The 26,320-nt window shown below is 36.6% G+C and overlaps 2 protein-coding genes, 1 long non-coding RNA gene and 1 pseudogene across 3 annotated transcripts; 2 read left to right on the top strand and 2 right to left on the bottom strand.

Annotated features, from left to right (window-relative positions):
- Positions 1-2,098: 2,098 nt before the first annotated feature.
- On the bottom strand, positions 2,099-2,962 carry LOC116201129 (uncharacterized protein At4g08330, chloroplastic-like). Its single transcript, XM_031532249.1, has 2 exons — positions 2,762-2,962; positions 2,099-2,643 (listed from the first exon to the last, which is right to left on the bottom strand). The coding sequence occupies exons 1-2, from the start codon at positions 2,944-2,946 to the stop codon at positions 2,280-2,282; spliced, it is 549 nt and encodes a 182-aa protein (XP_031388109.1). The 5' UTR covers positions 2,947-2,962; the 3' UTR covers positions 2,099-2,279.
- Positions 2,963-3,249: 287 nt separating this feature from the next.
- On the top strand, positions 3,250-5,441 carry LOC116198697. Its single transcript, XR_004155365.1, has 2 exons — positions 3,250-4,152; positions 4,290-5,441. It is a non-coding gene; the product is annotated as an uncharacterized LOC116198697 (long non-coding RNA).
- A 687-nt stretch (positions 5,442-6,128) lies between these two features.
- Positions 6,129-10,586, bottom strand: LOC116198664 (annotated as a pseudogene).
- Positions 10,587-24,231: 13,645 nt separating this feature from the next.
- LOC116200388 (GDSL esterase/lipase At2g40250-like) lies at positions 24,232-25,520 on the top strand. The gene is made up of 3 exons (XM_031531235.1): positions 24,232-24,600; positions 24,960-25,239; positions 25,327-25,520. The coding sequence occupies exons 1-3, from the start codon at positions 24,232-24,234 to the stop codon at positions 25,518-25,520; spliced, it is 843 nt and encodes a 280-aa protein (XP_031387095.1).
- Positions 25,521-26,320: the final 800 nt, after the last annotated feature.

The raw sequence follows: 26,320 nt of genomic DNA, 5'->3' as shown, positions 1-26,320 counted from the left end.
TTGAAAATGTATCAGCCCTTGCACAAACTCAGCATGAACCGCAGCTATGGAGCATGTCCGAGTACATGTGCATAACTTATACCGAGGCCACCGTATGCATTGGCCTAGTAATGAGTTTGGTTGACTCACAAATTTGCATTGGCAAATGTCAATCTCTTTTCAGTTACAAAGGAGGTTCATGGGCATGGTAAATGTCAATCTTTATCAGCACACTTCTTTTTTTTTTTTTGCTTCGGGAAGTTCCATTTCTGGCAAAATTGTCCCAACAGACCGTTAGTATATTAGCAAAAAGTTGTCAGGATAGGCCTTTTTTTTTTTTTTGTAGTGCAGATTGGAGGGTGCTCAAGAATAATGAGCTTATATGATGCTATTACTATATGTTCCTATCGAACTACTGCAAATACTGCTGCTGGATAGACTGCATTAAACTTGGCTTTTGGAAAGGATGCAGAGAGATACTCTTTGAAGTAGAGATGCATACCCGTCGGATCAAGAGAGCTCATGACGAAATTTGGACTTGCTTGGGGAGGTCAGAGCAGTAGCTTCACTGAAATGGCCCAGAGGTAGCAACGGGTGACTCAATATCATAAAGGTTTCGAAGCCGATAATTTCGGGTCGAATATCTTGTTCTATGAGAAGCCAAAGACACGTCAAAAAATCAATGACCCGAAAAACTGATGCTAAGTATTTTGATGTTTGGTAGTAAAAGATATGCTTAATCACACAAGCCAGTCCTATAAATTGTCGCTCCAGTTGTTGTATAGGTCAGACCATAGTCGATTCATTTTCACTAGCATAAGATAATTTCTCATGAAACTAAGATGAAGAGTATGTCTATCTTGGCCATTGTTGTTCTCGTCCTCTTCATGATCAGTTGTAAGTTGAAAAAACCCAAGTTCAATCTGTGCATTCTACCGATATATAATTCCGATAAACATATAACAATTTATATGTATATATATCTACTTTCAATTTTTTTTCCTTCTCCATATTGTAAATTCTAAAACATTTCGTTGCGATAGCAAATGAAGTGGCAACAGTCGAAGCAAAAACGTGCACGAAGGCGGAGGGTTGCAGGCATACAAAGCAGGTGCGATGCCTATTGCAAGAAGGCGTATGGTCCGAATGCAGTCAGACATTATTGTGGAGACGATCTCAACTGTCTCTGTTACTATCCTTGTTGAGATTTAGAGCTTGCTATTTTATCCACTCTTTGATTATATTCATTGACTTGAACTTACGGGCAATCCGTCAATAAAGAAATGAGAGCAAAATTTGCAGTGTATCATCTCTGTTCGATCTTCTTTTAGGGGGCGTTTGGAGAAAATCCCAACTTTCCCACCTCTTTTACATCGTTTGGTGGGAAAGTGATTCCCAGGAAAAATTTTCGTGGGTTAACATTTTCCGGAAAACATTTTTTACGGTCGAAACACTTGGTATTCTCATATTACAACCAGAGGTCCTACATCTTATCTCTATAGAAATAAATCATATATTATATTATTACTCACATTTTCCGTAATCTAATATATTTACCAAACACAACGATCTTACTTTTCAATCTTTACCCTACATAAAATGATTCCCTAATTAAATTTTCTTTGTAATTTTTACATTCCCCATAATCTAACCACCGGCGAACCAAACGGCCCCTTACTACAACATTTGTGCTTCACATATCAGAAATTGAATTAGTCCTTTTGGTCATTCTCAGACTTCCTGTCCTCGGAATAAGTTGTAATGGCGAAATATGCCAAATCTCAAAACGATTCATTTCCAAAAGTTTCCAGCTTGAATCCAGGCAGCTTCAAAAGAAGAAAAGTCTGATTTTTGAATCCTGCTTGTGAGGCTATTTTTGGTCGTTCATGCCGGCGACTGGACAACAAAAAACTTTTGGAGTAGTATTTTACTCCATTCTATTCCACCCGAGCTTCAACTGATCTAGTTCGATTTTTCAAAAGTAGGATTTTTACGTTGTCTTGGCATTTTGTTAGGGAGTAGAACAGAACCAAAATGAAAAATAGATGCAGAGAGATAAATCTTTGATCATTGTATTTATCAAATTAATGAATCATTATTGACCAAAAAGAAAACGAAGTGACTATCGAATATCTTTTTTATTGGGTCAGAATCTCGAAACTGCGTCATGTTTTTCATAGGAAAGATGAAGGAATTCTACAAACACAAACAGTCCCCAACCGAGAAAAACGAATAACTCATCTATTTGTCACTCGATATCCATCCAAAAAGACCGAAAAGAAGAACTAGTTTGCCCGTGTCTATATCATGAAGTGCTCTGTGGATAAAGGTTGTAAAGCGCCAATCTTTATACTAAAGATTCGACTCTCAGATAACCCATCCCATGACTCAGAGGAAGACGCCCTACACTTGTCCGAGTTCCCGACATGGGCCCCGCATTTGCGACAGAGAAGCTTGGTTCTCCTCCTCAGCAGGCCCCACGAGCGCTTGGAGGTGAAGTAGGGCCGGTACTTGACCTCTTCCATCTGAGTGAACCGGCTCTCATCGATCGAAAAGAAGGAGACGATCCCTCTCCTCACGAGCTTCCCGTACTCGGACCCAATAACCGATAACGTGTGCCGGTTACTTGAGCTGAGATTCAAGTTGTACCCGCAAGCACCGCAGCTGCAACACGAACAGGCCGAGTTCGTCATTTTTCAGTAACGGAATGTCAGTCAGTTTTGAAACTACTAGTGATTGTCGGGTATTAAGTACAAGAACAGCTATTGCAGAAAGAAGGTACCTGTAATAGACGAAGCCGAGGGAGGAGGATGTTGACAGTTGAAGATCGTGTTCATGTCGAGTTTGGGGAGGTAGATTGCCTTCTTCAGTCATCTCTGCAACTCTCTCTGTCTCTGTCTCTGTGTCTGTGTTCAAAGATGACAAGAGGAGAAAGAGGAGCGGATCCTGAAGAAAAGCCACCAACATTCCAACGGTCACAAAGCCAATCGATGATGGGTGCGTCCGAGGTGGGACCGATCATAGTGGTGGGCTGCTGGGCTTGGGCTGGGTTTTACCTTATAATAAATGGTGCTAACAAATAGTTAGATAATGACTTGACCTTATTGAATGAACCTTACAAATATACATCACTAATGATTTAAAAATAAATAAATAAAAAGATTACAAATATCCATCGTCCATGACTATTATGGGATTTAGCATATGCTTCTAGGCGCGTGTTTCCGATCATCATGGACAGTCGCTGACTGATGGATAGAGATTATTGCAATCCATAAAAGGTGCTTATGGAGCTTGGTAATGATACAATGTCGTTTTTTTTTTTTTATGAATTACTGTGTCATCCTGAAATAAGAGCTGATAATGGTACTTTGTGAATCGCTTTGGTTCATTTTTCATTTGCTAATATAATTGTTAATGTTATAAAGAGTATATTCAAGATGAGCTTTATGCCCCATGTCGTGGGTGTTCTTTTTGAATGCGGAGGATTTTTGGATCACGCAAGCAACAAAACAGTGAAGTCGAAATAAGTCGATTATGGATAAATTAAGGTCGGGATCTCGTCAAGTGGAAAGGAAAGATGAGAAGTCTAGACGATACGGAGGCAATAAGTTTTGTTCATGAGAAGCCCAATCTAATGAGGCCTGATTCGAAGCATTGAAGACCCAAATAAGTTGCTGATATTGATGGGGAAGAGAAGTCAAGTTTAATTAATGAAGTAGGTGAAATAATTATTGGCTCTTTAATTATGATATTGGAAGACTAAATTCTGATTAAGTTGGGTTGTTGAGTATATTTAGTTGATTTTCATTCTCAATGATGTAAGTAATACTTTTAGCTGGCTTTGGGTGGTAGTTGGAGTTAAGTGTTAGTCTATAAATGAGTTGTAATCTTCGACCTATCATATCATAATTAAATTACTCTTGCTCTTGAGGCATTTTCCATCGTCTAAATGAATATTTAAGCGTGTATACGTGAACCCCGCTGCATCAGTTCGAATCAGAGCAGGAATTCGCCTAAACTGGCCAACAAGGCGAGTCACAACCATCCTCTTATCGAAGAACGAAGGATGTTCTACATTCATGGAGCAGAGAGTTGAGAGGCTTGATGCACTCATGAAAGGCAGCAACTGGAATGAAGAAGACTGAGGCTTGATACAATGAGTTATTCCTCGTAAGTCACCTTTCACTCAACGCGTTTCTTATGAGTTCCAAAGACGGCAAGTATAATTGGATCGGCAGTTCTTATAGAAGAAGAGGATATCTATACAAGTTAAATGATTATTCTCCAAAAAAAATTTCAATTTTCAGTGGAAGCACGAGGGTTGAGGAGTTATTGGAATTGATGTCTGATGTAGACGAGTTCCTTCGACTACTAAGACATTCTCGATGACGGAAGATGACTTGATCGAGCAGTTTATCGTTTAAGGGGTAGAGCTTCTATTTGGTGGGAAAGGTTGCAAAGAGATTGTCTTTAAGATAATAAGGATCCGATATTCACATGGGGGCTTATGAAGCATTTGCTAAAGGCTAGATTCCTTCCTTTGGAATATGAGGAGCACCTATTTGAATCTCCAAATGATTTTGTGGAGTTAAGCCATTCTATTCAAACTGAAAATTCATAAACGAGTGATATTATGACCTTCGATGCTGTAATAAAGGAGGAAAAAGTGCAGATTGAAGAAGAAGACTCCAAGAACGACAAAATAGATGAAGAAGTTTCCGTGAAGGATGACAAATCAAAAGAGGAAGAAGAACTAGAGTCCCAAAACAAATCAACCTTAGAGCATAAAGATATTCAAGTTTTAATCGTGAAGGATTCATCTTTTGAAGAGAAAGTCATAAAGGTACCAGATTTAAGTTCTTCATACATGGAACTTGAAGACATTGCAATTGAAGATTCATCATATGAGTCATGTCCAATACGAGCACCTCCAAATCATCCTGAATGAAACGTTATATTTATCACGTCAGCTCGAGGACGAGCTTCTCACGAGTGTGGGAGAATAATGCGGAGGATTTTTGGATCATGCAAGCCACAAAACGGTGAAGTCCAAATAAGCCGATTATGGATAAATCGAGGCCGGATTCTCGTCAAGTGGAGAGGGAAGATGAAGAGTTTACACGATACAGAGGCAATAAGTTTTGTTCGTGAGAAGCCCAATCTAAAGAGGCCCGATTCGAAGCATTAAAGGCCAAAATAAGTTGTCAATATTGATGGGAGAAAAAGTCAAGTTTAATTAATGAAGTAGGTGGAATAGTTGTTGACTCTTTAATTATGATACTGAAAGACTAAATTCAGATTAAGGTGGATTGTTGAGTATAAGTAGTTGATTTTCACTCTCTATGATGTACTTAATGCTTTTAGTTAGGTGGTGTTTGGTTTCATAAAAGGATTTTAGAATTGTGATTTTAATTTTGATTTTGAGTGGTATAAATGGGGTCCACCCTTTGACTTTGTAAGAGTTATGTTGTTTTGTTGTGGAAAAAAGTAATATAAATGGGACCCACTCTTTGATTTTGTATGAGTTATTTTGTTTTGTAGTGGGTAGAATTAAGTTAGAATTGTGATTCTAAAATATAACTCTGAAACCAAACAGAGCAAGCTAGTAGTTGAAGTTAAGCGGTAGCTTTTAGAGGGAATGGAGATCTCATTCAAAGAGAAAGATATCAAATATCTGAAGTTTCTTTTGGTATATTATATGGATATGGATGATCCGATCTTCTAGTCTATAAATGAGTTGTAATCTTCAGTGTGAAGGAGACCTATCATAATCAAATTACTCTTGCTCTTGTGGCATTTTAATTCCATCATCTCGAGCTTGGTCCGAGTTATTTTTCTATCACTTCATCGTCTAAACGAAGATTTAGGCGTATATATGTGATCCACGTGGCGTCATTAGAAGAAAGTGAAGACGGGAAATTTTGAACTTTTGAATAGAACAAATGAAAGATATTTTCTTTGGCACGTAGACTGACCCCAAACTTGGCTCAATGAGCGAGGCTCGATAAGGCTACGAACATAGCATTGTAAACATCATAATCAATTACCCCGACCGCGCTGAGGAACGCACAAGAAGCACGGGAATGTTTTGACAGACAAAATTACTGCATATAACAAATTTTCGCTTAACATAAGGGCATGAGATATATTAATTAAGTCGCATACTTTGGAATATTCCAAACCAATTACATTACATTTAAATTCATGGGAAGAAAGAAACAGACTGCTCAAACTAGCCATATCTCGTAATTAAGGAGTACCGCACTTTCCAATAACTGATAAAGATCACAAATATGATTGTCATCGAGGAACATCCCTGTGTCCATGTGTCACAGAAACTTTTTTTTTTTTAACATGAATTTAATTTGCGCCGACAACAGTTGTACGACATTCCAATGCATTATTTATCAGGATAGTTTATCCTATCACGACTCACCATATGCGTTGGGTTGTTCTATCCTGACACAATCTGATGAACAAAACCCAATTGCTCCTGGAACCAGAACTCTAGTCAGTAATCTCCCTCAAAGGGTTGTCTTGTTATTGTTTACCTGTAGAGCTCCTTGAATCTCCTGCATGCTTCCAATACGTTCTCTCGGTGCCCAAACGCACTAACTCGGATAAAACCCTCACCCCCAGGACCGAAACCGCTGCCAGGTGTCGTCACCACATGGGTCTTCTCGAGAATCTCGGCGAAGACATCCCACGAGCTTCGGCCAGGGAAGTGTACCCGCACGTAAGGAGCATTCTTCCCTCCATAGACTTTAAACCCGAGAGAGTTGAATGTCTCCATAATTATCCGAGTGTTTTGTTTGTAGAAACCAATCACTTCATGCATTGCCTGCAAAAGATACTCAAGTCCATTGAGTTCCGATGAGTTTCCATGGAAAGTCCCAGGGGCTGGAGAAATCTTCCAGGATTCCATACTTAACAAATAGAGAAAACCAACGGAAAATTTTGTAGAACTGCACTTCACTAGAAGTTTATGATTTATACTACATGAAGAGAAATGTGAAAAGACTCAAAACCTCATTGATCCATCAGTCCCGATGCTGCCGAGAAACTTGAACGACGAGAAAGTCATACCTATGCATATTTCCAGTGTGCGTGCTTAAGAAAACAAGTTTCAGCTTTCAAATTCAGTTTCGTTTGGGAACTTGGAACTTTTTTTGGAAAAAGCACTTCTTAGGAACTTCTCGTCAGATGTGATCGTACTGAGAATGCGTTACCAATAAAGATTTCTAATGACTGCTTTTGCCTGAGAAAAAGGGACGCCTAAGTTAGATTTCCTTCAACCAATTGAATTAAGAAATGTCACCTTAAGGCCTTCAGGAGAAAGGCAGGCGAGACCACCAGCCTGAGAGATATTAGATGCGCCATTAAAGCATGTGCAAACAATTCTATTGAAATCCTTGGCAATGGGAGATCCATCAGAAAAAAGAAGCTGTTTTGGGACCCACTGTCCAACCAAGACGAACCCCAGTGAACCCCGCATACTTGCTGAATGATGCTGTCTCGATTGCAACCTGCATAGTTCATGCCAACATTGACAATTCATTCAAGTTACACAATCTACCCCCTGTGACTCTCTACACTACTATTCAGGTGAATGAAAGATTTGGCTTACATATCAAAACCCATTACAGTAAGCATTTTGTACTACCCTGTGCTTTTGAAAACACATTGTACAGCTCGGGGAAAGAGCTACATCCCATTTTTTATCTTCTTAGTAAAAGAGCAAAAGAAATTGAGGGAAAATATGTCAGGTTGTAGTTTACAGGAAGTTTTTGTGATTCATCCGCTCCAAACGTGCAATCAAATGTGTTGCTCCCCTAATTTTTTTGTTTTCCAATAAGAGAAGAATGAAAAATGGAGGAAAATTTTCTATTCTCCAAAATTGGTTCTGTCTCAGAAGTAAAAACCAAATAATGGAAATTCCTGCATCTCTCATATAACAAGCATCAAGCATGGAAATATTGACATAGAAAGAAAACATGACTCCAGAAATACCTCATTGGCTCCAGGAATATCATATATGCTCCGTGGGTTGTCATCGGACATGAAAATAGCATATGAAAAATCATAGATTAAGATCGAACCATTGTCCTTGGCAAACTGGACAAGTTAGGCCAGTTGCTCCCTTGTGGCAGCAGCTCCAGTGGGATTATTCGGCGAGCAGAAGAATATGATATCAGTGCGAGCCACAGTTGGCAAATCTGGGAAGAATCCATTCTCGTGGGTGCACTTCATGTACTCAATATTGGCGTACTTCTCATTGTCCTCTTTGTACTGCCCCGTCTGCCCCATTATGACGCTTGAGTCCACATAGGCCTGCAAATACGAAATTTTGGCGACAGGAGGGAAAGCTCAGTGAAGATAGGATAATCATAATAACTTAATACTTATCCAAAAAAAAAGAATCATAATATCCCTTTCTTATCAAATTCTCTCTCTAGATCCTAAATTCTACTCCTCAGCTAGTTATCAAGATTCATTACCGGGTATGATGGATCTTGAACTGCCATTGTAACATCAGACCCAAAAACAATCTGCAAGAAAAGCAAAGAGAAGTAAATTTCTTTCTTGGCCAATAAATAAGTAAATATTGATGAGCACTGATTTCTTAATAATCTTCACGTCATAATTAGAAACCAACGAAAAGCATGTATTTGTCATCCCGAGAAATGAAAATCATACAAAGGGGATGAGTAGATCAAAAGCCGCAGTCACATACGGAGAAACATGTAACTAAATATATAAATGAAAAAAAATATGCACCTGAAGACGAGAAATATCAGATTTGGCACCGTCGGACACAAATATATCATCTTCTTCAATGCCAAGGTCTTTGTAGAAAGTTCAGGCAATTGCAACTCTTAGCGGCTGCAAAGATTTGCAGGAGTTATTCATTTAGATATCATTAGATCAAGATATGGAAAACGAAAGGAATTTAAAAATCAATTAATAGTGAAAACTAGACAAACAACCAAGATCTTTAATGAAAATGGTCCAGTTCTAATTAAACCAAGGATACATATCTGCTACTGGATCTAAACATTTCCAACTGTAAAGAAGACCATGAGAGATCCTGCTCCAATGCAGGACAATTTCAAAAGAAGAAGAAGAAAATAGTTTCAGCTTCATGCTATCAATTCAAGATCTGAGAATTACCCTTTCGCCCTGTTCAGCACCATATCCACTGTAGCCCTCAAGAGTTAACAGTCCATACGATCTCTGCTCCAATAAAAAACAAGTTGAAAATAGCTTAACATCATGGCCAGCAGGAACAAAAATCAGGTGCAATCTATTTAAAGAGGAACTAAAGTAGAAGTAACTAAAACCTGCGCCATTGCAGAGGTTATCGCTTCAGGAATTGGTTCAGTAGTATCACCAATTCCGAGGCTTATCACCTTTGCATTAGGGTACTTAGCCAAGTGCGCTGTCCTCCTTCTAGCTACCTAAATTCCACAAAAACATTGATTTCAATACATATAGTAGATAATTCGTCCAAAAGAAAATAATCACAGATACAGAGATTCCGTAATTTATCGTGTGATTAGCAGAAGATTAAACAGGTAACAGACCTCCGGGAAGAGGTAACCAGCTTGGAGCTTGGCTATGTTCGCATTGCGGGAGACCTTTGTCTTGTAAGCTTCACAAAATAAAACAGGAGAGTTCATCAGCAAAATTCTCCTCCTTTTTTTTTTTTTTTGGTGACAAAACTTCAACTTGCATGTAATGCCGAAAGAACCCAGTAAGCATTAAAGGGATACTAAACAAGACAAGTACTAAGAAGTACACCAAAGAAGCTCAATCCTTTCCAAAAGTATCTAGCAGCAACAATCAGAGTTTATCGGAGGCAGAACCAAGTGGTTCCAACCCCGACTAAGCAGAGTTTATCTAGAAGCAACAAGCAGAGTCTTAAACCGCAAACTCCAGTAATGAATAATCCTCGAGATTCCTCCTATTTCAATTCGATTAGAAATGCCTAAATATACGCTTTACAGCAAAACTCCCTGCCACCAAATTCTTATATGAGCTTTAGAGATCACCGACAATGCCTACAACTGGAAAAACATCAATAGAAGGTTTTCATTCAACAACGAAGTTTCGGCAGAATGGCATGTAATCTCAAATAAATATGTTGCCTTTCCTGCTACACTGGGACGAGAAAAGAACAGAGAGAGGAGAGAGAGAGAGAGAGAGAGAGAGAGAGAGAGAGAGAGAGAGAGAGGGAGAGCTCACTCGTCGTTTCCTCGGTAGGGGTCGCAACGCATCTACATATTCCCAATCTCTTAGCTGGGACCGGAACATTTGCAGCCCTGCAATGCAACATCGTCCCAGAAAGAACAATACATAAAAAACCGATCATTGAGAAGCTCCGAACCCACAAAAAGGAACCGGGAACAAAACGAAGAGAATACCTTGAAGGGTTAAAGTTGGACAGAGCTAAGAATGCGGATGAGGAAGAAGAGATTGAAGCCGTCAGCTGACTCTGCAGCGACATTCTCGGTCCGGGCAGTCGTCTCCCTCCCCTGAGCACTGAGCAGCTCGGCACTAGCAGGAGGCAGAGTGTTTTGACTTTTCGGCTGTATAATTTCGGAACAATATATTTAATAAAACCCCGCATTATGAAGGATTTTTTCTCAATTATCTATAACTCATTTGTTGCCATGAAAATAATTTCATCAAGCCTTAGCAACTACTAATTCATCGAATGATAAATATTATTAATCTAAGCAACTATCCAATTTCGTAGCAATAGTACGTGATTTGCTATTTTAAAGAATAAAGAATAAATTAATATGATTTAATTTCATATACAGATTCATAAGATTTTATTAATTTAAATCGCTCTCAAAATAATTTTAGTGCATCTTATTAAACATTTTGTAAGTATTTTCAAAACTTTCAATATTTTATTTAAATCAGCACTCGTCCATAAGAGCATGTCCAATGAAGGGGGATAAGTTCCAAATTTGATAGCTCACTTTGGTAACACGGATACCAGCCACGTCACCTCGGATAAATTGGGATATAAAAGAATTAGGACTCACTACTCCGATGGATGAATGGAATTTGAGTCCCACTTTTGAAATTTCATGATTGCCATGTAAGATCCACTGTTTTCTTTTTTAATATAAAAAGTCATTGGCTGTGAGAGCAAATATCTTTTTATCAATTTCAGCATTGCCAACCACAGGACGTAATTTATTAAAAAAGAAAAAGAAAAGAAAAGAAAAATCACAACGCATGATTTTCATTTTATTAGCACATGTTTTATTCACAACCTATTCAATGCAAATTGAAAAAAAGAATTGACTAGGATAATCACGGGAGGGTCCTAAAACTATAGTTCCCTCGAAAGGCTTATCGATATTGAAGAAAGGGAAGACAAAGAGGCGGCTCAAAGGCCAATGTTGCGTTTGGTTTCATAGTAGAATTTTAAAATCAGATTTTGATTTTGATTTTGAGTGGTATAAATGAGGCCCACCTTTGACTTTGTATGTGTTATGTTGTTTTGTTGTGGAAAAAAGTGGTATAAATGAGGTCCACTCTTTGACTTTGTATGAGTTATTTTGTTTTGTAGTGGATAGAATTAAGTTAGAATTGTGATTTTAAAATACCATCTTGAAACCAAACAGGCCCCAAAACTGCGGGAGCTTGTCAATGAATTACTAATGTTGCGTTTGATTTCATAGAAGAATTTTAAAATCAAATTTTGATTTTGAAAAAGAGTGAGGCCCACCCTTTGACTTTGTATGAGTTATGTTGTTTTGTTGTGAAAAAAGTGGTATAAATGGGGTCCACTCTTTGACTTTGTATAAGTTATTTTGTTTTGTAGTGAGTAGAGTTAAGTTAGAATTGTGATTTTAAAATAACACTATGAAACCAAACAAGACCATGCTCTTCAAAGTAACATTTTAAAATTAGATTTTGATTTTTAAAAAAAAATGGTATAAATGAAGCTCACTCTTTGACTTTGTATGAGTTATTTTATTTTGTTGTGAAAAAAAGTGATATAAATGGGGCTCACTCTTTGACTTTGTATGAGTTTTTTTATTTTATTGTGGATAAAATTAAATTAAAATTGTAATTTTAAATCACATTTACAAACCAGACAAACCATAAAAATGTACCAGTTCGGAGCACGGATTCTTTATTTGAGGGTGTCTCTTGAATGCTGTGGAAAGACCCCATACACGCCCTCGCTGATAAAATTTTTCATAGAGTCCGACACTTGTTGAGAGTTGATCCATATAGAAAAGTCAACAAGAAAATCTTAAATATATACAAGATGATGTGTTTGTTTTCGAAAAAATGTTCAACTCAACTCAACTCAACTCAACTTCACTTATTTTCAATTCAACATCACAATCATTACTTTTTTTATTTTTTAAATTTTTTTAACCATTCAATTCAATTTTTAATATTAAATTCTCTCAACTATTTATTACTTTTTCACAATTCAACAACACAATCATTACTTAATCATTATTTTTTCTCAATTATTTATTACTTTTTCACACTTTTTCTCATAATTCAACCATACAATCATTACAAATCAATTAAAATCAAAACTCAACTCAACTCAACTCTCAATCCAAACACACTTAGTACCCTATTCTATAGACTCAGAAAGTATAAATATATGGCGAAATATTAGAGATGTGCGAGTCCGAATATCTTCTCTTTTTTTTCACGATATCCGAATCTTACCTTATTTGGATATATTTCAAGATTTTGAAACCGGACCCTATTATGTTCAGTCATGGAATCGAAACATGTATTATACTACAGGTTCCGGATACCTTACCTGTAAAAAAAAATTTCGCTAAATAAAACAGAAAATGTTTCATCCTTAATCAGTAATCACACAAAACAGAATGTCGACGTAGATTTAGATTTTTTTAAAATTAGTGACTATATTTTAAATATAGGAATATCTGAATATATATATATATAATAGAGAAAATTATTATCCGGATCCGAGTATCGGTTCCGATTTCGATTCTAGATATTCAATATGCAAGAATCGAGATCGAATCGATTTTTACTGGTTTTGTATTTTAATACTCGGACCCCACCTTATTTTAAATACGAACTATCCAGACTATATCCTAACGTGTAGGTTCCGATAGACTCCAGATATACCCGATATCAATGCACACTCCTATGAAATATACTGTTGGACTGCACCTGATTTGATCTAATTGGGTTTCTTGCGATTAGGATTATATTGTTATCCCTTTTCACTATTTCTCTCGTTGTTTTGAGATGCGACGTCAACATCTCCTGTTAGAAATTTACCTAATAAGGTCTCGATATTAAAGGTAAGATCCATTTAACATGACAAGGAGTTATGGTCACGCATTTATAACTTTTAATTAAAATATCTATGCTCCGTTTGTTATCAAAGTCGTGATTTAAGATTTTAACTTTAACTTTAACTCAAAACACTACACAACAAAACACACATTTCAAAAGTCAAATTGGTGGGCCCCATATATTATTAAAATACAATCCCATTATAATTAATTATCTCTACCTTCCATTCATTTTATATTTCAAAAGTCAAACTGGTGGGCCCCATATATTTTTGTCTTCTTCTACAATCACAATCACAAATTCGTGACTTTAACTCCGAAAACAAACGCATTGCTAGTGTTTTTTGTACTCGTGATTAGTGAAAGTATTTTTTACTTCTACTTTCAATTCAAATGTTTTGTCTTTAATTTAAGTATTTTATATTTTGTATAATCTATCACAAATACGATGTATATATCATTTTCAATAATGCGGTGACCATCTCAAAATTTTATATGGTATCACTTTTCAGATCTATGCATGTGCCTTCCATTAATTATTAGTTCTTCATGACGGGCCTTCAAAATTATTCAAGTTCATATCTAAGGGGGGAACATTACTGAACAAATAGAATAATCCTGCCATATCTTAAAAGATTTAAACCTTTTAAAGCACATTGTTATCATCCTCAAAATTGTATAAATAGTAACTTGTGTTATATATTAATAGCAAACACATGCATGGCTGCATAAGAGGCCGATGGTTTTGAGCAAGAGGCAACATGTTTTGAGAAAAATTCTGCCTACACATTATAAAACTTAACATCTGCGGCTAATCAAATATATATATATATAGGGTAAATTATTCTAAAATCATGAAAATTCACATTTGTCTCAAATATATTAGAATTTTTTTTTTGGCTGTAAAACATCAACTTTTAATCTTGTTTCAAATCTATTACAACATCTATCTTTTATAATTTTTGTACCACATCATCAAAATAATTCAAAATATAAAAGGAGGAAATATTAAAGTTAAAAAACAATGGACATGCTAACTTCAAGGAAAAACTACTGCCACCCGCCAAAGTTGGAGGGCCCGCCCACGGCCCCTACCCCAAGGGATGAGGTCGTAAGTGGCCCCACCTCAAGGCCATCCCAAGCGATGAGGTCACAAGTAGCCCCCACCAAAGGGGATGAGGTCACTAGTGACATCAAAATTGCTCGGTCACCTCGTTCCTTGTGGTCAGGGCTGCCGGTGAAGCCTCCATTACTTGGATCTAATGGGGTGGTTGGTATGCACAAATCTATCCATAGTCTCAGGAATGGGAGTTTAAAATCTCATAACACACAAGGTTAACATGTTTGGTTGGGTCGTGGGAATCCACGTTTCCACCCAAGTGGTTTGTAGATTACCACCAAGGTAGTGGAAAGTGAATTCTCACCTTGGTAATTGGTGATGTATTGTAAAATTAAATATTAAACAAGGGGTTAGTTGCTTAGAAAAGTATGACTTTTGTACTTTTTTTCTAAATATAACATGACATTTAGAAAATAACACAAAAATACACGACGTTTTTCTTCTTTTTTTTTTTTTTTCTAAATGTAGCACGACCTTTAAAAAGTATTATTTTTATACTTTTTTCCTAAATATAGCACGATCTTAAAAAAAACACGAAAAGACACGTCCTTCAAGTTTAACTATGATTCTAGCAAGTTAAAAAAAAATATCGTCCTTGAATATTGTGCTTTTATGTGCTATTTTTTAAAGTCATGTTATAATTAGGAAAAAAATGAAAATGTCTTGCTTTTTTGTGCTACTCTCCACGAATCGTATTATATTTAGAAAAAAAATGCAAAGATCATGTTTTTCTGTATCATTTTTCAAAGATCACGTTATATTTAATAAAAAGTGCAAATGTCATTATTTTCTAAGTGATTAACTCATTTTTTACCAGCAATGTCATAAAAACACTATATATGAGAATGTAAATTACCAGTAATTTATTTTATGGGAATTTATCTTCAAGTAATATACATTACTAGTAATACGATTATTGAAAAAGTGTCAAACACCACCTAAGTCCGTGGCTAAATTGCAGGGGTAGAGGCCCATTGCAATTTAGCCCGAGATTTAGATCTAAATCCAGGCAAAATCACAGGAATGGAGGCCTCGTTAGCAACCCCCACCCCACAAGTCTAGTCTTCGGTACCTTTTGAGGTCATTGGCGGATCTTGTCCCCAGGGGTGGGGTCCACCTGGCAAAGCCCTAGTCAGTTGTTGTTTCCTTTTTCCAATTTTTTTTTTTACTTTTTACTTATATTCATTTAATATTTTGACGATGTGGGGATGCCACCGTAGTTAGAAAGACACAAAATATAGATGCCACATTAGCCAAGAATCATAGAAATATATGATATGATATGATATATCTGAGACAGATTTAAAAGCTCATGCTTTTCATGAAAAAATACAATGGGCGTTTGGTTTCATAGTAGAGTTATATAACTTCACTCCACTCCATCAAATTGAGATAAAATAGTTGAAAATTTGTATTATTAAAAAATTAGTTATAATAATTATTAAAAAAAGTATGCGAAAGAATTTATTATAAAATTGGAGAAAAAGATAAAAAAATAATGAATAGTTAAAAGAATTTAATATTAATAAATTAATTCATGAAAAAATATAATGGGTGTTTGGTTTTATAGTAGAGTTATATAACTCCACTCCACTCCATCAAATTGAGATAAAATAGTTGGAAATTTGTATTATTAAAAAATTAGTTATAATAATTATTAAAAAAAGTATGCGAAAGAATTTATTATAAAATTGGAGGAAAAGATAAAAAATAATGAATAGTTAAAAGAATTTAATATTAATAAATTAATTATAATAATGATTAAGAAAAAATACGTGAGAGAATTTATTATTAAATTAGATAAAAAGATAAAAAAAAAGTAATGATTGTGTGTTGAATTGAGGGAATAATAGAATAGAGTGCAGTTGAGGATAATTTTATTTTTAAACCAAACAAAGCGATGTTTTGTGATATATTCAAAGTGATGTTTTGTGATATATTTAAAGTGATTACAAAAATTCATCATTTTAATTTTTAGGTGTAATTTGTCCACATATATATGCATATTATTTTTCGGTTACATAGATCCATGGGACTAATATAATGAAATATAAATCCTAATAGCTAATACAATGGCACAGGTGGTCTTCAACGAATATTGAACTTGCAACATCTTAATTGTCAGACGAAAACATGTGTCACTGTGCTACCCTGTGATTTATATATATTATTTGAGGTTGTCGAACTATTGATAGAAAATGCCTCTCGTTTGAATCTTTACAAATGTGGTACGAATTGTAAGAATTGCCCGCGTATTTTTTTTTCGATGTGAACCATGATATCCGAAAACCTAATTGGGTTCTGACAGATACAGTCAAGCCAAATCGGCTCAGTAAGGGGTAAAACTCTTTCAGCATGAATTTTATGCATCCACAAGAACTCGAACCCTAGACATTATTTAAGCGGAACAAACGCCGAACCACTTGAATCAACCCACGTTGGTATTGCCCGCATAGTTTTCAAAAAAAAAAACACCGATGACAATATATAAATTGTTTTCATTCCAAATATAAAAACTCAAATTATTTGTGAAATCAATTCTAATTAATCACATTAATTACTCAGCAGAGAAAGGTTAAAATGTAATCACAATGAAATCACAATGAAATCACAATCATATGATATCTGGAAGTACACTAAAAACATGAAGCAGCCACCTGGTGGCCCGATTAGTATGTCCTTAATAGCAATATCATATAATAGGTAGAAAGTAATTAAATTAATCTTTGGTAGTAAATTAAAAGATTAGCTTGATTGCACTAGTATTAGTCCTATAAATTACTGCTACATTTGTGGTATTGGTCATAACATAGTCAATCCGTTTTGACGTGCAATCAAGAAGATAATTTTCTCATACAATCTATCTAGATGAAGAATCGGTCCGCCTTGGCCATCTTTGCCCTCATCCTCTTCGTGATCAGCTGTATGTCGAAAATAATCTAAATTCCCAGTTCTTTACTAATACTATTTCGATCATTTCTATTCTGTATGAACATATAACAATTTAATTTCTTTTATTCTCTATTCTGTAAATGCTAAAATGTCTTCGTTGTTACAGCGAACGAAGTGGCAACAGTCGAAGCAAAAACATGCATGAAGCCGGAAGGTGGTAGTCAGGACTGCATTAAAGCTAGGTGTGATGCCTATTGTAAGAGGACATACGGTCCGAGTGCGGCCGGACATTGTGGAGACGATCTCAACTGCCTCTGTTACTACCCTTGCTGAGTTTTAGTGCTTGCTATTTCATCTGTACTCTTTCATCAATAAAAAAAAATGAAATAAGAACAAAATTTGCAGTATCCTGACTGTTGATTTTCTTTTCGCTCTGCATACAATTATCTACCGCAGTTGTGTGACCATGATGTTTGTGCTTCAGAGATCATAAAATGAATTAGTCATTTTACTTATTCTCAGACTTCCTGTCTCTAGAATAAGTTCTAATGGTAAACTAGCTATTAACAGTGTTGAATTTCAAAATCAAAATGATTCGTTTTCATAAGTTTCCATGTTCGATTCTAAGCAGCTTCAAAGTGATATTGCCTCGAGAAGTCGGAAAGTGAAACAATGCTATACCTGGAGAAACCAACAGAAGAATCGTCTAGTTTTCCTATCCGGTCTACCTGATTTGTGGCCATTTTGAATGTTGCTTTTGGGATTGGACACCAGACAACTTCTATGTTTCAACTGATCTAGTTTGATTTTCATAAGGGCTGCACTTTTACATTGTCACGGCATTCTGTTGGGGACAAGAACAGAATCGAATTGATAAACAGAAGCTGAGAGATCAATCCTTGATCATTATCAAATGAAATGAATGTTCACTCCCTGAAGTGAAAGCAAAATGATTGTCAAATATCTTTTCTATCGGTCTGTATCTCGACTCAATCATGTTTTTCATAGCAAAAGATCAAGAAATCCTACAACTGCAGCCAATCCATAACAGAAAAACAACTAATTGATTTATTGACTCGTATCCATTCAGAAAGACTAGAAAGAAGAACAAGTTACCGCCGTCTGTACCACAAACTGCGGATTCTGAAGGGAAGCCCAATCCACTCCAACAGTCACAAAGCCTAAGGATGGGGGCGTCCAAGGTGGGTCCGCTTCTTCTTCTTCTTCTTCTTCTTTATTTTTTTTTTCTGATTATACGCGAGGTACATGGACCTAATATAAGATAAATAAATGGCCCGGTAATCTTACAGGAGAGAATGAAATGCGGGAACATTTTGGTTATCAGGCGAGAACACATGTCATATATCCCCTTCCTCTCGGGTCGTATTTTAACTTACATTATGACATCGTGGACCTTAATTTCTAAATGTTGATATTACACTAAAGTAATCATTCGATACAATGATTACATCATACATTTTCCGAATCGATACTAACTGGACTTAATTTTTTTTCGGTAATAAGGGAGGCACATAGACCTAGTATAATAAAAGGAAATAAAGGTAAATAAAATGGCACAAAAGTCTCACTGGTGAAGATCGAATTTAAGACATCTTAATTCCGAATAGCGTCTTGTGACATTGCACCAAGACTCCTTCTTCAACTGGGCTTAGTTTGATAATGACTGACTTTGCTGAATGAACGTGACAAATATACAACAACCATGAGTTTTATGTAATTTATCGTATTCCTCTAGGCACTTGTTTTCGATCATGTATGACTGGTGACAGAAGGATGGAGGTTGCACTCCATCGATGGTTATTAAAGAATAGTCTCCCATATGGTTATTATTATTAGGAATAATTGCGCCATATAGCCTAACGTTTGAAGGAATTCTTAGTTCTAGCCTAAACTTGATTTTTTACCCGAGATATCCCAACGTTGACGTGTTGGTTTCACATCTATCCCGACGCTAATTTCTCGTCCAAAATTGACGGAATTGCATACGTGGCACGTTAATTTTGTAACAAGTATCGGGATAAATGTGAAATTAACGTGCCACGTGTGCAATTTCGTCAATTTTGGACGGAAAATTAACATCGGGATAGATGTGAAACCAACACGTCAACGTTGGGATATCTCAGGTAAAAAATCAAGTTTGGACTAGAACTAAAAATTCCTTCAAACGTTAGGTCATATGGCGCAATTAACTAAGGGTTTTTACCCATATCGCATAGTTTCACCTTTATTTCAAATCTATTCTATGCTTTTAAAATCCAAAATATTCAATGGTTATATTTTTTTTCAAATCTATCCCGGCATTATATTTTTCGCTAATGAAACGTAAGTAGGCTCTAAATTTATTTCATGATTTTAATTTTTTCTCAAATTTATCACATGGTTTTAATTTTTTCTCAAATCTATCTCATAGTTTTATTTTCTTTCTCAAATCTATCTTGAGTAAAAGGGCCACAGGAGCAAGATCGTTAAATGTTAACGGAGATATAACGGCTGGATAGATCTGGAAAAATATATAAATCATGGGATATTTAGATCATTTTAAAAGTATATGATAGATTTGAAGGGAAGGTGAAACTATGAGATATATGGGGTAATTTGCTCTTATTATTACTACACCAATATACCCGCGTTACGTGCAGTGACGAACATAAAAGGACTGAAAATATAATATAAATGGTGACATGAATAATTGAATTTAAGTAATTAAATAACAAATTAAACTAGTAGGAAATATAACTTGAGAGGTAATTTGGGATACTAATGCTGCGTTTGGTTTCAAAGTAGGATTTTAAAATCAGATTTTGATTTTGAAAAAGAGTGGTATAAATGAGGCACATCATTTGACTTTGAATGAGTTATTTTGTTTTGTTGTGAAAAAAAAAAGTATAAATGAGATCCATTTTTTGACTTTGTATGAGTTATTTTATTTTGTTATGGGCATAATTAGGTTAAAATTGTGATTTTAAAATCATATTTGTAAATCAAACAAGCCATTATCTGACTAAGCGAATTTGAAATATTATTTAAAAGAAAAAATTCAGGGAAAGAAACGATGGATGTCCGAAAGAGGAGAAAGGTGGGGAGGGGAAGAGAGAGGTTGTGTGGGTGAGAGAAATGGGGGAAGTTGAGCAGTTATATTTTAGTAAAATTACAATTATAACTTTAATTTAATTTAGTAGTTGTTATTGATTAAATTTATTTCCTAAGGTTACATTTTGGAAATGAAAGTGAAACAAAAATTTTCTTCGACTTTCATAATCGTAGAGATATCGAAGTGACGGGAGGTAGTTAAATAAAATGCGAATTTACATATTTATATTTAACTACCTTATGATATTTTATAATATGTTATCTGTTATTTTACTTTATTTTATAGAGGATACATTTAGGGAAAGCACAGACTTGCTTTTTTCCATGTAAGTAGCTAGAGTATCATTTATCTTTTACTTGACATGGTTTTTACAATATAATTTTTATTTTATTGTTTCATGCCTATGAGCCTCATTGTAACCGAAAGTATATGTGTTATAGATATTTTGGAACTAAAAGTTGGACGAGAAGGAGCTCTCCTTTTATATACTCATATAGATTTTTTCTGGGAGGAATACCTTTTTGGTCTTATAAATTTGACATTCAGTCAATTTTGATTCAAGTTTTAACAGTGTTGAATCAGTCATATACTTTTGCTCTGTAAAAGATTTTTGGTCCATTCTATGTCTAGGTGGTAATCGGTACTGACATGGATACTAACATCGTTAAATAAATTTCACCTGTAATTAAATAACACAAAAATTCATAAAAAAATTAAAAAAATAGAAAATTAAAAAAATCCATAAAAGGGAAAACCACCTTGCCATTGTCGGGCTAGGTGGTTGCTAGGTGTAGCCCCTCCCTCGGATGCGGTCGCCAGCGTCGTCATCCGACAAGGGCTGGGTCTTTTTTTTTTAATTCTATTTTCAAAATAATATTTTATTAATTTTTCATTATTTAATTTTTAATTTTTCTTTTAATTTTTAAAAATTTCAATTAATAAGAAACTTCCATGTGATCTTATTTAACTGTGTTAGTATCCACGTCAGCATCCGTCATCGATCGGTCATGGAATGAATCAAAAGTGCCATAAGTGCCTTATGGCACAAACATATATGACTGATTCGACACTTTTAAAATTTATAGGATCAAAACTGATTGAATGCCAAATTTATAGGATAAAAATATATTTTTCTCCCATTTTTTCATTTGTAGATTGAGTGTAACCGTCACCATATCCCCTTTGACCATTGTTCACTGCTAATTGTTAAAGTCACCATATCCCCATGATGAGCTTTAGGCCCCTACATCGCGGGGTTCTTATTGAAACACCGTGTGAAGGATGGCAAATTTCGAACGTTCAAATAGAATAAAACGAAGGACAGGTCCTTTGGCACATAAATTGGCACCCATAATTAGGTCTTGAAATATATGGTATCTCTCTTGCAATAATGTCTCGGTTCTAATGAGGGCAGTTTTATGAAAGCATAGAGAGCATGGGAATGTTTCTATGGATAGAGTTAGGAGCAAGTCAATGGCTGAATATATCAATCTTTAACTCAACAAAAGTGTAGGAGATAAATCAATTATAAACCTGTATCTCTTAAGATATCACATTCAACTGAAGGGACAAAGGGGAACAAATCATAATCCTAATACTTGTACCTATAACATCCACGACATCGTAGCGAGAGAAGGATAAAGCCTACCAATTTCTCATGGGGTTTAATCCGGAGTTTAGCATGGTGTGCTCTAACATCCTGAGTCTCGATCCATTTCCTTCTCTCAACAAAATCTATTACATGGTGATTCATGAGTTGGGACCGGAGGCAGCGGTCTATTATGTCGAGGAGGGACCTGGGGCAAATCAACCTGACACAGGCTCGGGAGGTAGGCCCTACTGTTACCATTGTGATCGGATGGGCCATACTCGTAGCACATGCTGGAAGCTCCGTGGAAAGCCTGCTGATTGGGAGCCCAAGAACAAAGGAAAGAATGGGGCGAAGCAGCTGAAGAAGCGGGGGTCCGTTGGAGCGACTGTGCTGGGCATCTCACAGGTTTGATCCAATACAGTGCAGACCAGTTCTGGTCCGAAGCCCAGCAGAATTTCAGAGCTCTCCTCTGTTTAATTTGAGAAGCTCCTTGACATGGTCCGAAGAGATGATCACCTAGCTGAGCCTCTTGTTGGTAATAAGCTAATTTCCATTAATCTAGATGTTCAATGGATTATTGACACGGGTGCTTCACGTCACATGACGGGAAAGTTTGACTTATTTAATTCTAGTCAACAATTTCAGGGTTCATTTTTCTAATGGCAATTCCATTCTAGCCACTAAGGAAGGAAGTATACATATTGTTGGAGATCTCAATTTGTCAAATGTCGTCCTGGTTCCATCCTTCGAGTGCAATTTAATATTAGTTGCCCAATTATCTACTAATTCTAACTGTCAGGTGATATTTCATGGTCACATGTGCTTATTACAGGACCTCACCACGAGAAAGACGTTTGGAGTGGGTGAATATAGATCAAAGCAAACTCGTTCTCCATTTCCAAGTCTCAATAAAGCAAACTATTTATTCTAATGAGTTCTTAAAGATTTATGATGGCCATACAAAATTAAATCACTTTATGGGGCTTATTATTTCATGACGGTTGTTGATGATTATAGTCGAGCTATTTGGATATACTCGTTACGTGATAAGCTGAGGCTAAACATAACCTAATTGGATTCATCAACCTAGTACGGAACTAGTTTGAAATATTAGTGAAAATTCTTCGGACTAATAATGGGTCAGAATTCCTTTCCAAAGAAATACAAGCTTTCTTCTCTCAACGTTGCATCATATACCACACTTTTTGCCCTGATACTCCACAGGAAAATGGGTGAGTAGAGAGCAAATGTGCATGCGTGCGAAAATTGAACAATTCTGGTGGTAGCAATAATTTTTTTAAGGCGAATTGGTCACGGTTTATGTGTAATACCTCCCATATTTAAAACATATCATACATAACATAATATAATGAGAAAAAAACACATGGATATATAGTAATATAGATATAGATAGAGAGCTTTTCCATTGTTGGATTGAGCATAAACTTTGCCACTTCGCTTTGGATAACTGTTAATTGCTAGTTGTTAAAGTTATACGATAGTATTATCAAGACAAGCTTTAGCCCCTGCACGGCGGGCTTCTTATTGAAAAACTGTGTGCAGGATGGCAAATTTCGAAATGAAGGATAGGTCCTTCGGCACGTAAATGGGCACTCATAATCAAGTCTTGAAATATAATATCTCGCGTTCAAAAATTCTCGGCCCGAATCAACACTTTGTTTAAAGAGGCTTGATGAGGTAAAGAATATACCATGCCAAACGTAAAGAGTCAAATTATCCTTACCGCGACGAGGGTAGTTTTATGAACGCATAAGAAATATGGGAATCTTTTGATGGACAGCTTAGTAGTGACTGAATATATCAAATTTTCACTAAAGAAAAGTGCAGGACATAAATCAATCAAACTTTAACACTACATAAATTGCGTGTAAGTTCAAGAGCAGGTAGAAATAGACTGCTCCAATTAGCCATAAATTGTGGTTGAGGAGTATCTCGATTTCGAATAACCAATAAGATCACAAATCTGATTGTATTTTGAAAATTATATCTTCAAGTTAAATTGAACTAACTAGAATCCCTTTTGATATCTAAATAAATCCAAATTTTATGTGTAGATAAGATTTTATGAATCTAATCAATAAAGCCGATTAGGATTCTTTCAGGGATCTATAAATAGGAGCACCCTAACGTCAAACAATACACACATTGTCAAGCTAAGATCTTTGAGAATCCATCAGCCTTCCCTATGGCATCTCCCAGCGCAACCATCACGATTATCATCGCTTCCGTCCTCCACCTGCTCGTCGGCGCATGGGCCTCGCAGCATGGCGTGACCGCCATCTTTGCGTTTGGAGACTCTACTCTGGACCCAGGCAACAACAACCACATTGGCACTCTGTTCGTGAGCAACCATCTCCCGTACGGCCGGGATTTCCCTGGGCACATTCCCACTGGAAGGTTCACAAATGGGAGGCTGGTTACTGACATCCTAATCTCCCAGTTGGGACTTAAGCAGTTCCTCCCAGCATACCTCGACCCGGCCCTGAAGGACGAGGACCTCTTGACTGGCGCCAGCTTTGCATCTGCAGGATCTGGCATCGATGATGAGACTGCGGTGCTGGGGCACCTGTTGACCTTGGAATCGCAAGTGCATAACTTCAAGATTGCCCTGAGGAGGATTGAGCGACAAGTCGGGCCTCAGGAAGCCCATCGGATCATCAACAACGCCCTGTTTGTTATCAGCTCTGGGACCAACGACATGTTGAACAACTTCTACTGGCTACCGGTTTCGCACAGGAAGCTGCAGTTCTCGCTCCCGCAGTACCACGACTTCTTGCTCGAGAGACTCGAACTTATTATTCAGGTTAGCAATTGTGCGAAGTATGTTACTTTTTGAGCGACTATATATTTAGTTATTATCATCAATTCTCAACTCCATACTGATTTCTAAATTGATCGGTTTGGACTTGACAGGATCTATACAGCTTGGGAGCACGCAAGTTTTTAGTCGCAGGGATGCCTCCAACTGGATGCTTGCCGTTGCAGATGACAGCGGACAGCATATTCCCGTTATTTGGTCCTCACACACTCCAGCGCAGGTGTGTCGAGCAACAGAACAGGGACTCGCAGGCCTACAACAGGAAGCTTCAAATCCTGATCTCGAAGTTGAGTTCCCAAATGAAGGAAGCCAGATTCGCCTATGCTGACACCTACAAGCCCCTGATGGACATGATCCAAAACCCATACAGAGAAGGTAATTATGAAGAATCTGATTTTTTTTTTTAGGTATATAAGAAGATCGATATTGACTATGTATCTAATCTAATATATATTATTGCAGGTTTTGGTGTATCGGCCGAGGGATGCTGTGGGACCGGGCTGGTTGAGACTGGTCCGCTGTGCCTTGTGTTGACCCCGAAGTGCATTGACCCGTCTCGCTATGTGTTTTGGGATTCCATCCACCCAACTGAAGCTGCATACTCTCGAATCGCCGCAGAAATCATCAAGACCACGCTGCCAAAGCTCGTTTCCTAGAAGAACATTTGAATAGTCATAAGGACAGAATGAGATTGATTCAGCTGCATAATACATAGATATATATTAGCTATATGACTCTTCATTTGATGCTCACACCAAGCACTTTCAGATTTTCCTTTGTTTAAATTTATCGGTGGAGCTTTGGCTCTGCTGGTTTTTCTCTCATTATGGGTCTGGTACGTGAGAAAGTGAATGTAACTTCAGCCCAAGTCATCCTCTTTGGCTAGTTTTAAGTAAATATCTGCTTTGAATATTTCTTAAGTATATCCAGCGGAATTGGATGACAAGATCCTTATAATTTCAGCGAGAAGAAGCCGACTTACCTTCCTTATTGTATCAGTTTTCGTGAATATTTCTGATGTACAATAACTTCGTGGAATATCTATCCAGTTGGCTGGATATCGGAAGTGGATCACCTAACCGGAAATCCATTCGGGATTAATTTGGAACATAATCCCCTAGTCAGAACACGGTATTACAGTTCCAGCAGTTGCTCTGCCCAGGAGTTCAATGTATCGATCTTCTGTTACTGACTCTGCTTCCTCGATTTCTCACATGCTTGATTAATTTTTTGTTAGGTTTATTCAGTTCCTTCAATCTTATTGGCTCACTTATCATGCAATCGGTGAGTGATTGATGGAGTACAACGGTGCACAGTGACATCTTAGCTCGGAAAGTTCAAACTGCAAAGAACTTTAGATTACGACTATCCTATATCTCATGAAATTGAATCCTATGGAATGTGTCACGGTTTGAGGATAATTGTTGGGGTTCCATGGCGCTTTAGGAATTGAATT

This window comes from Punica granatum, chromosome 3 (assembly GCF_007655135.1).
Source record: "Punica granatum isolate Tunisia-2019 chromosome 3, ASM765513v2, whole genome shotgun sequence".
NCBI classification, from domain to species: Eukaryota; Viridiplantae; Streptophyta; class Magnoliopsida; order Myrtales; family Lythraceae; genus Punica; species Punica granatum.
The sequence above is the reverse complement of the archived record's forward strand: the minus strand, read 5'-3'. Positions and strand labels throughout refer to the sequence as shown.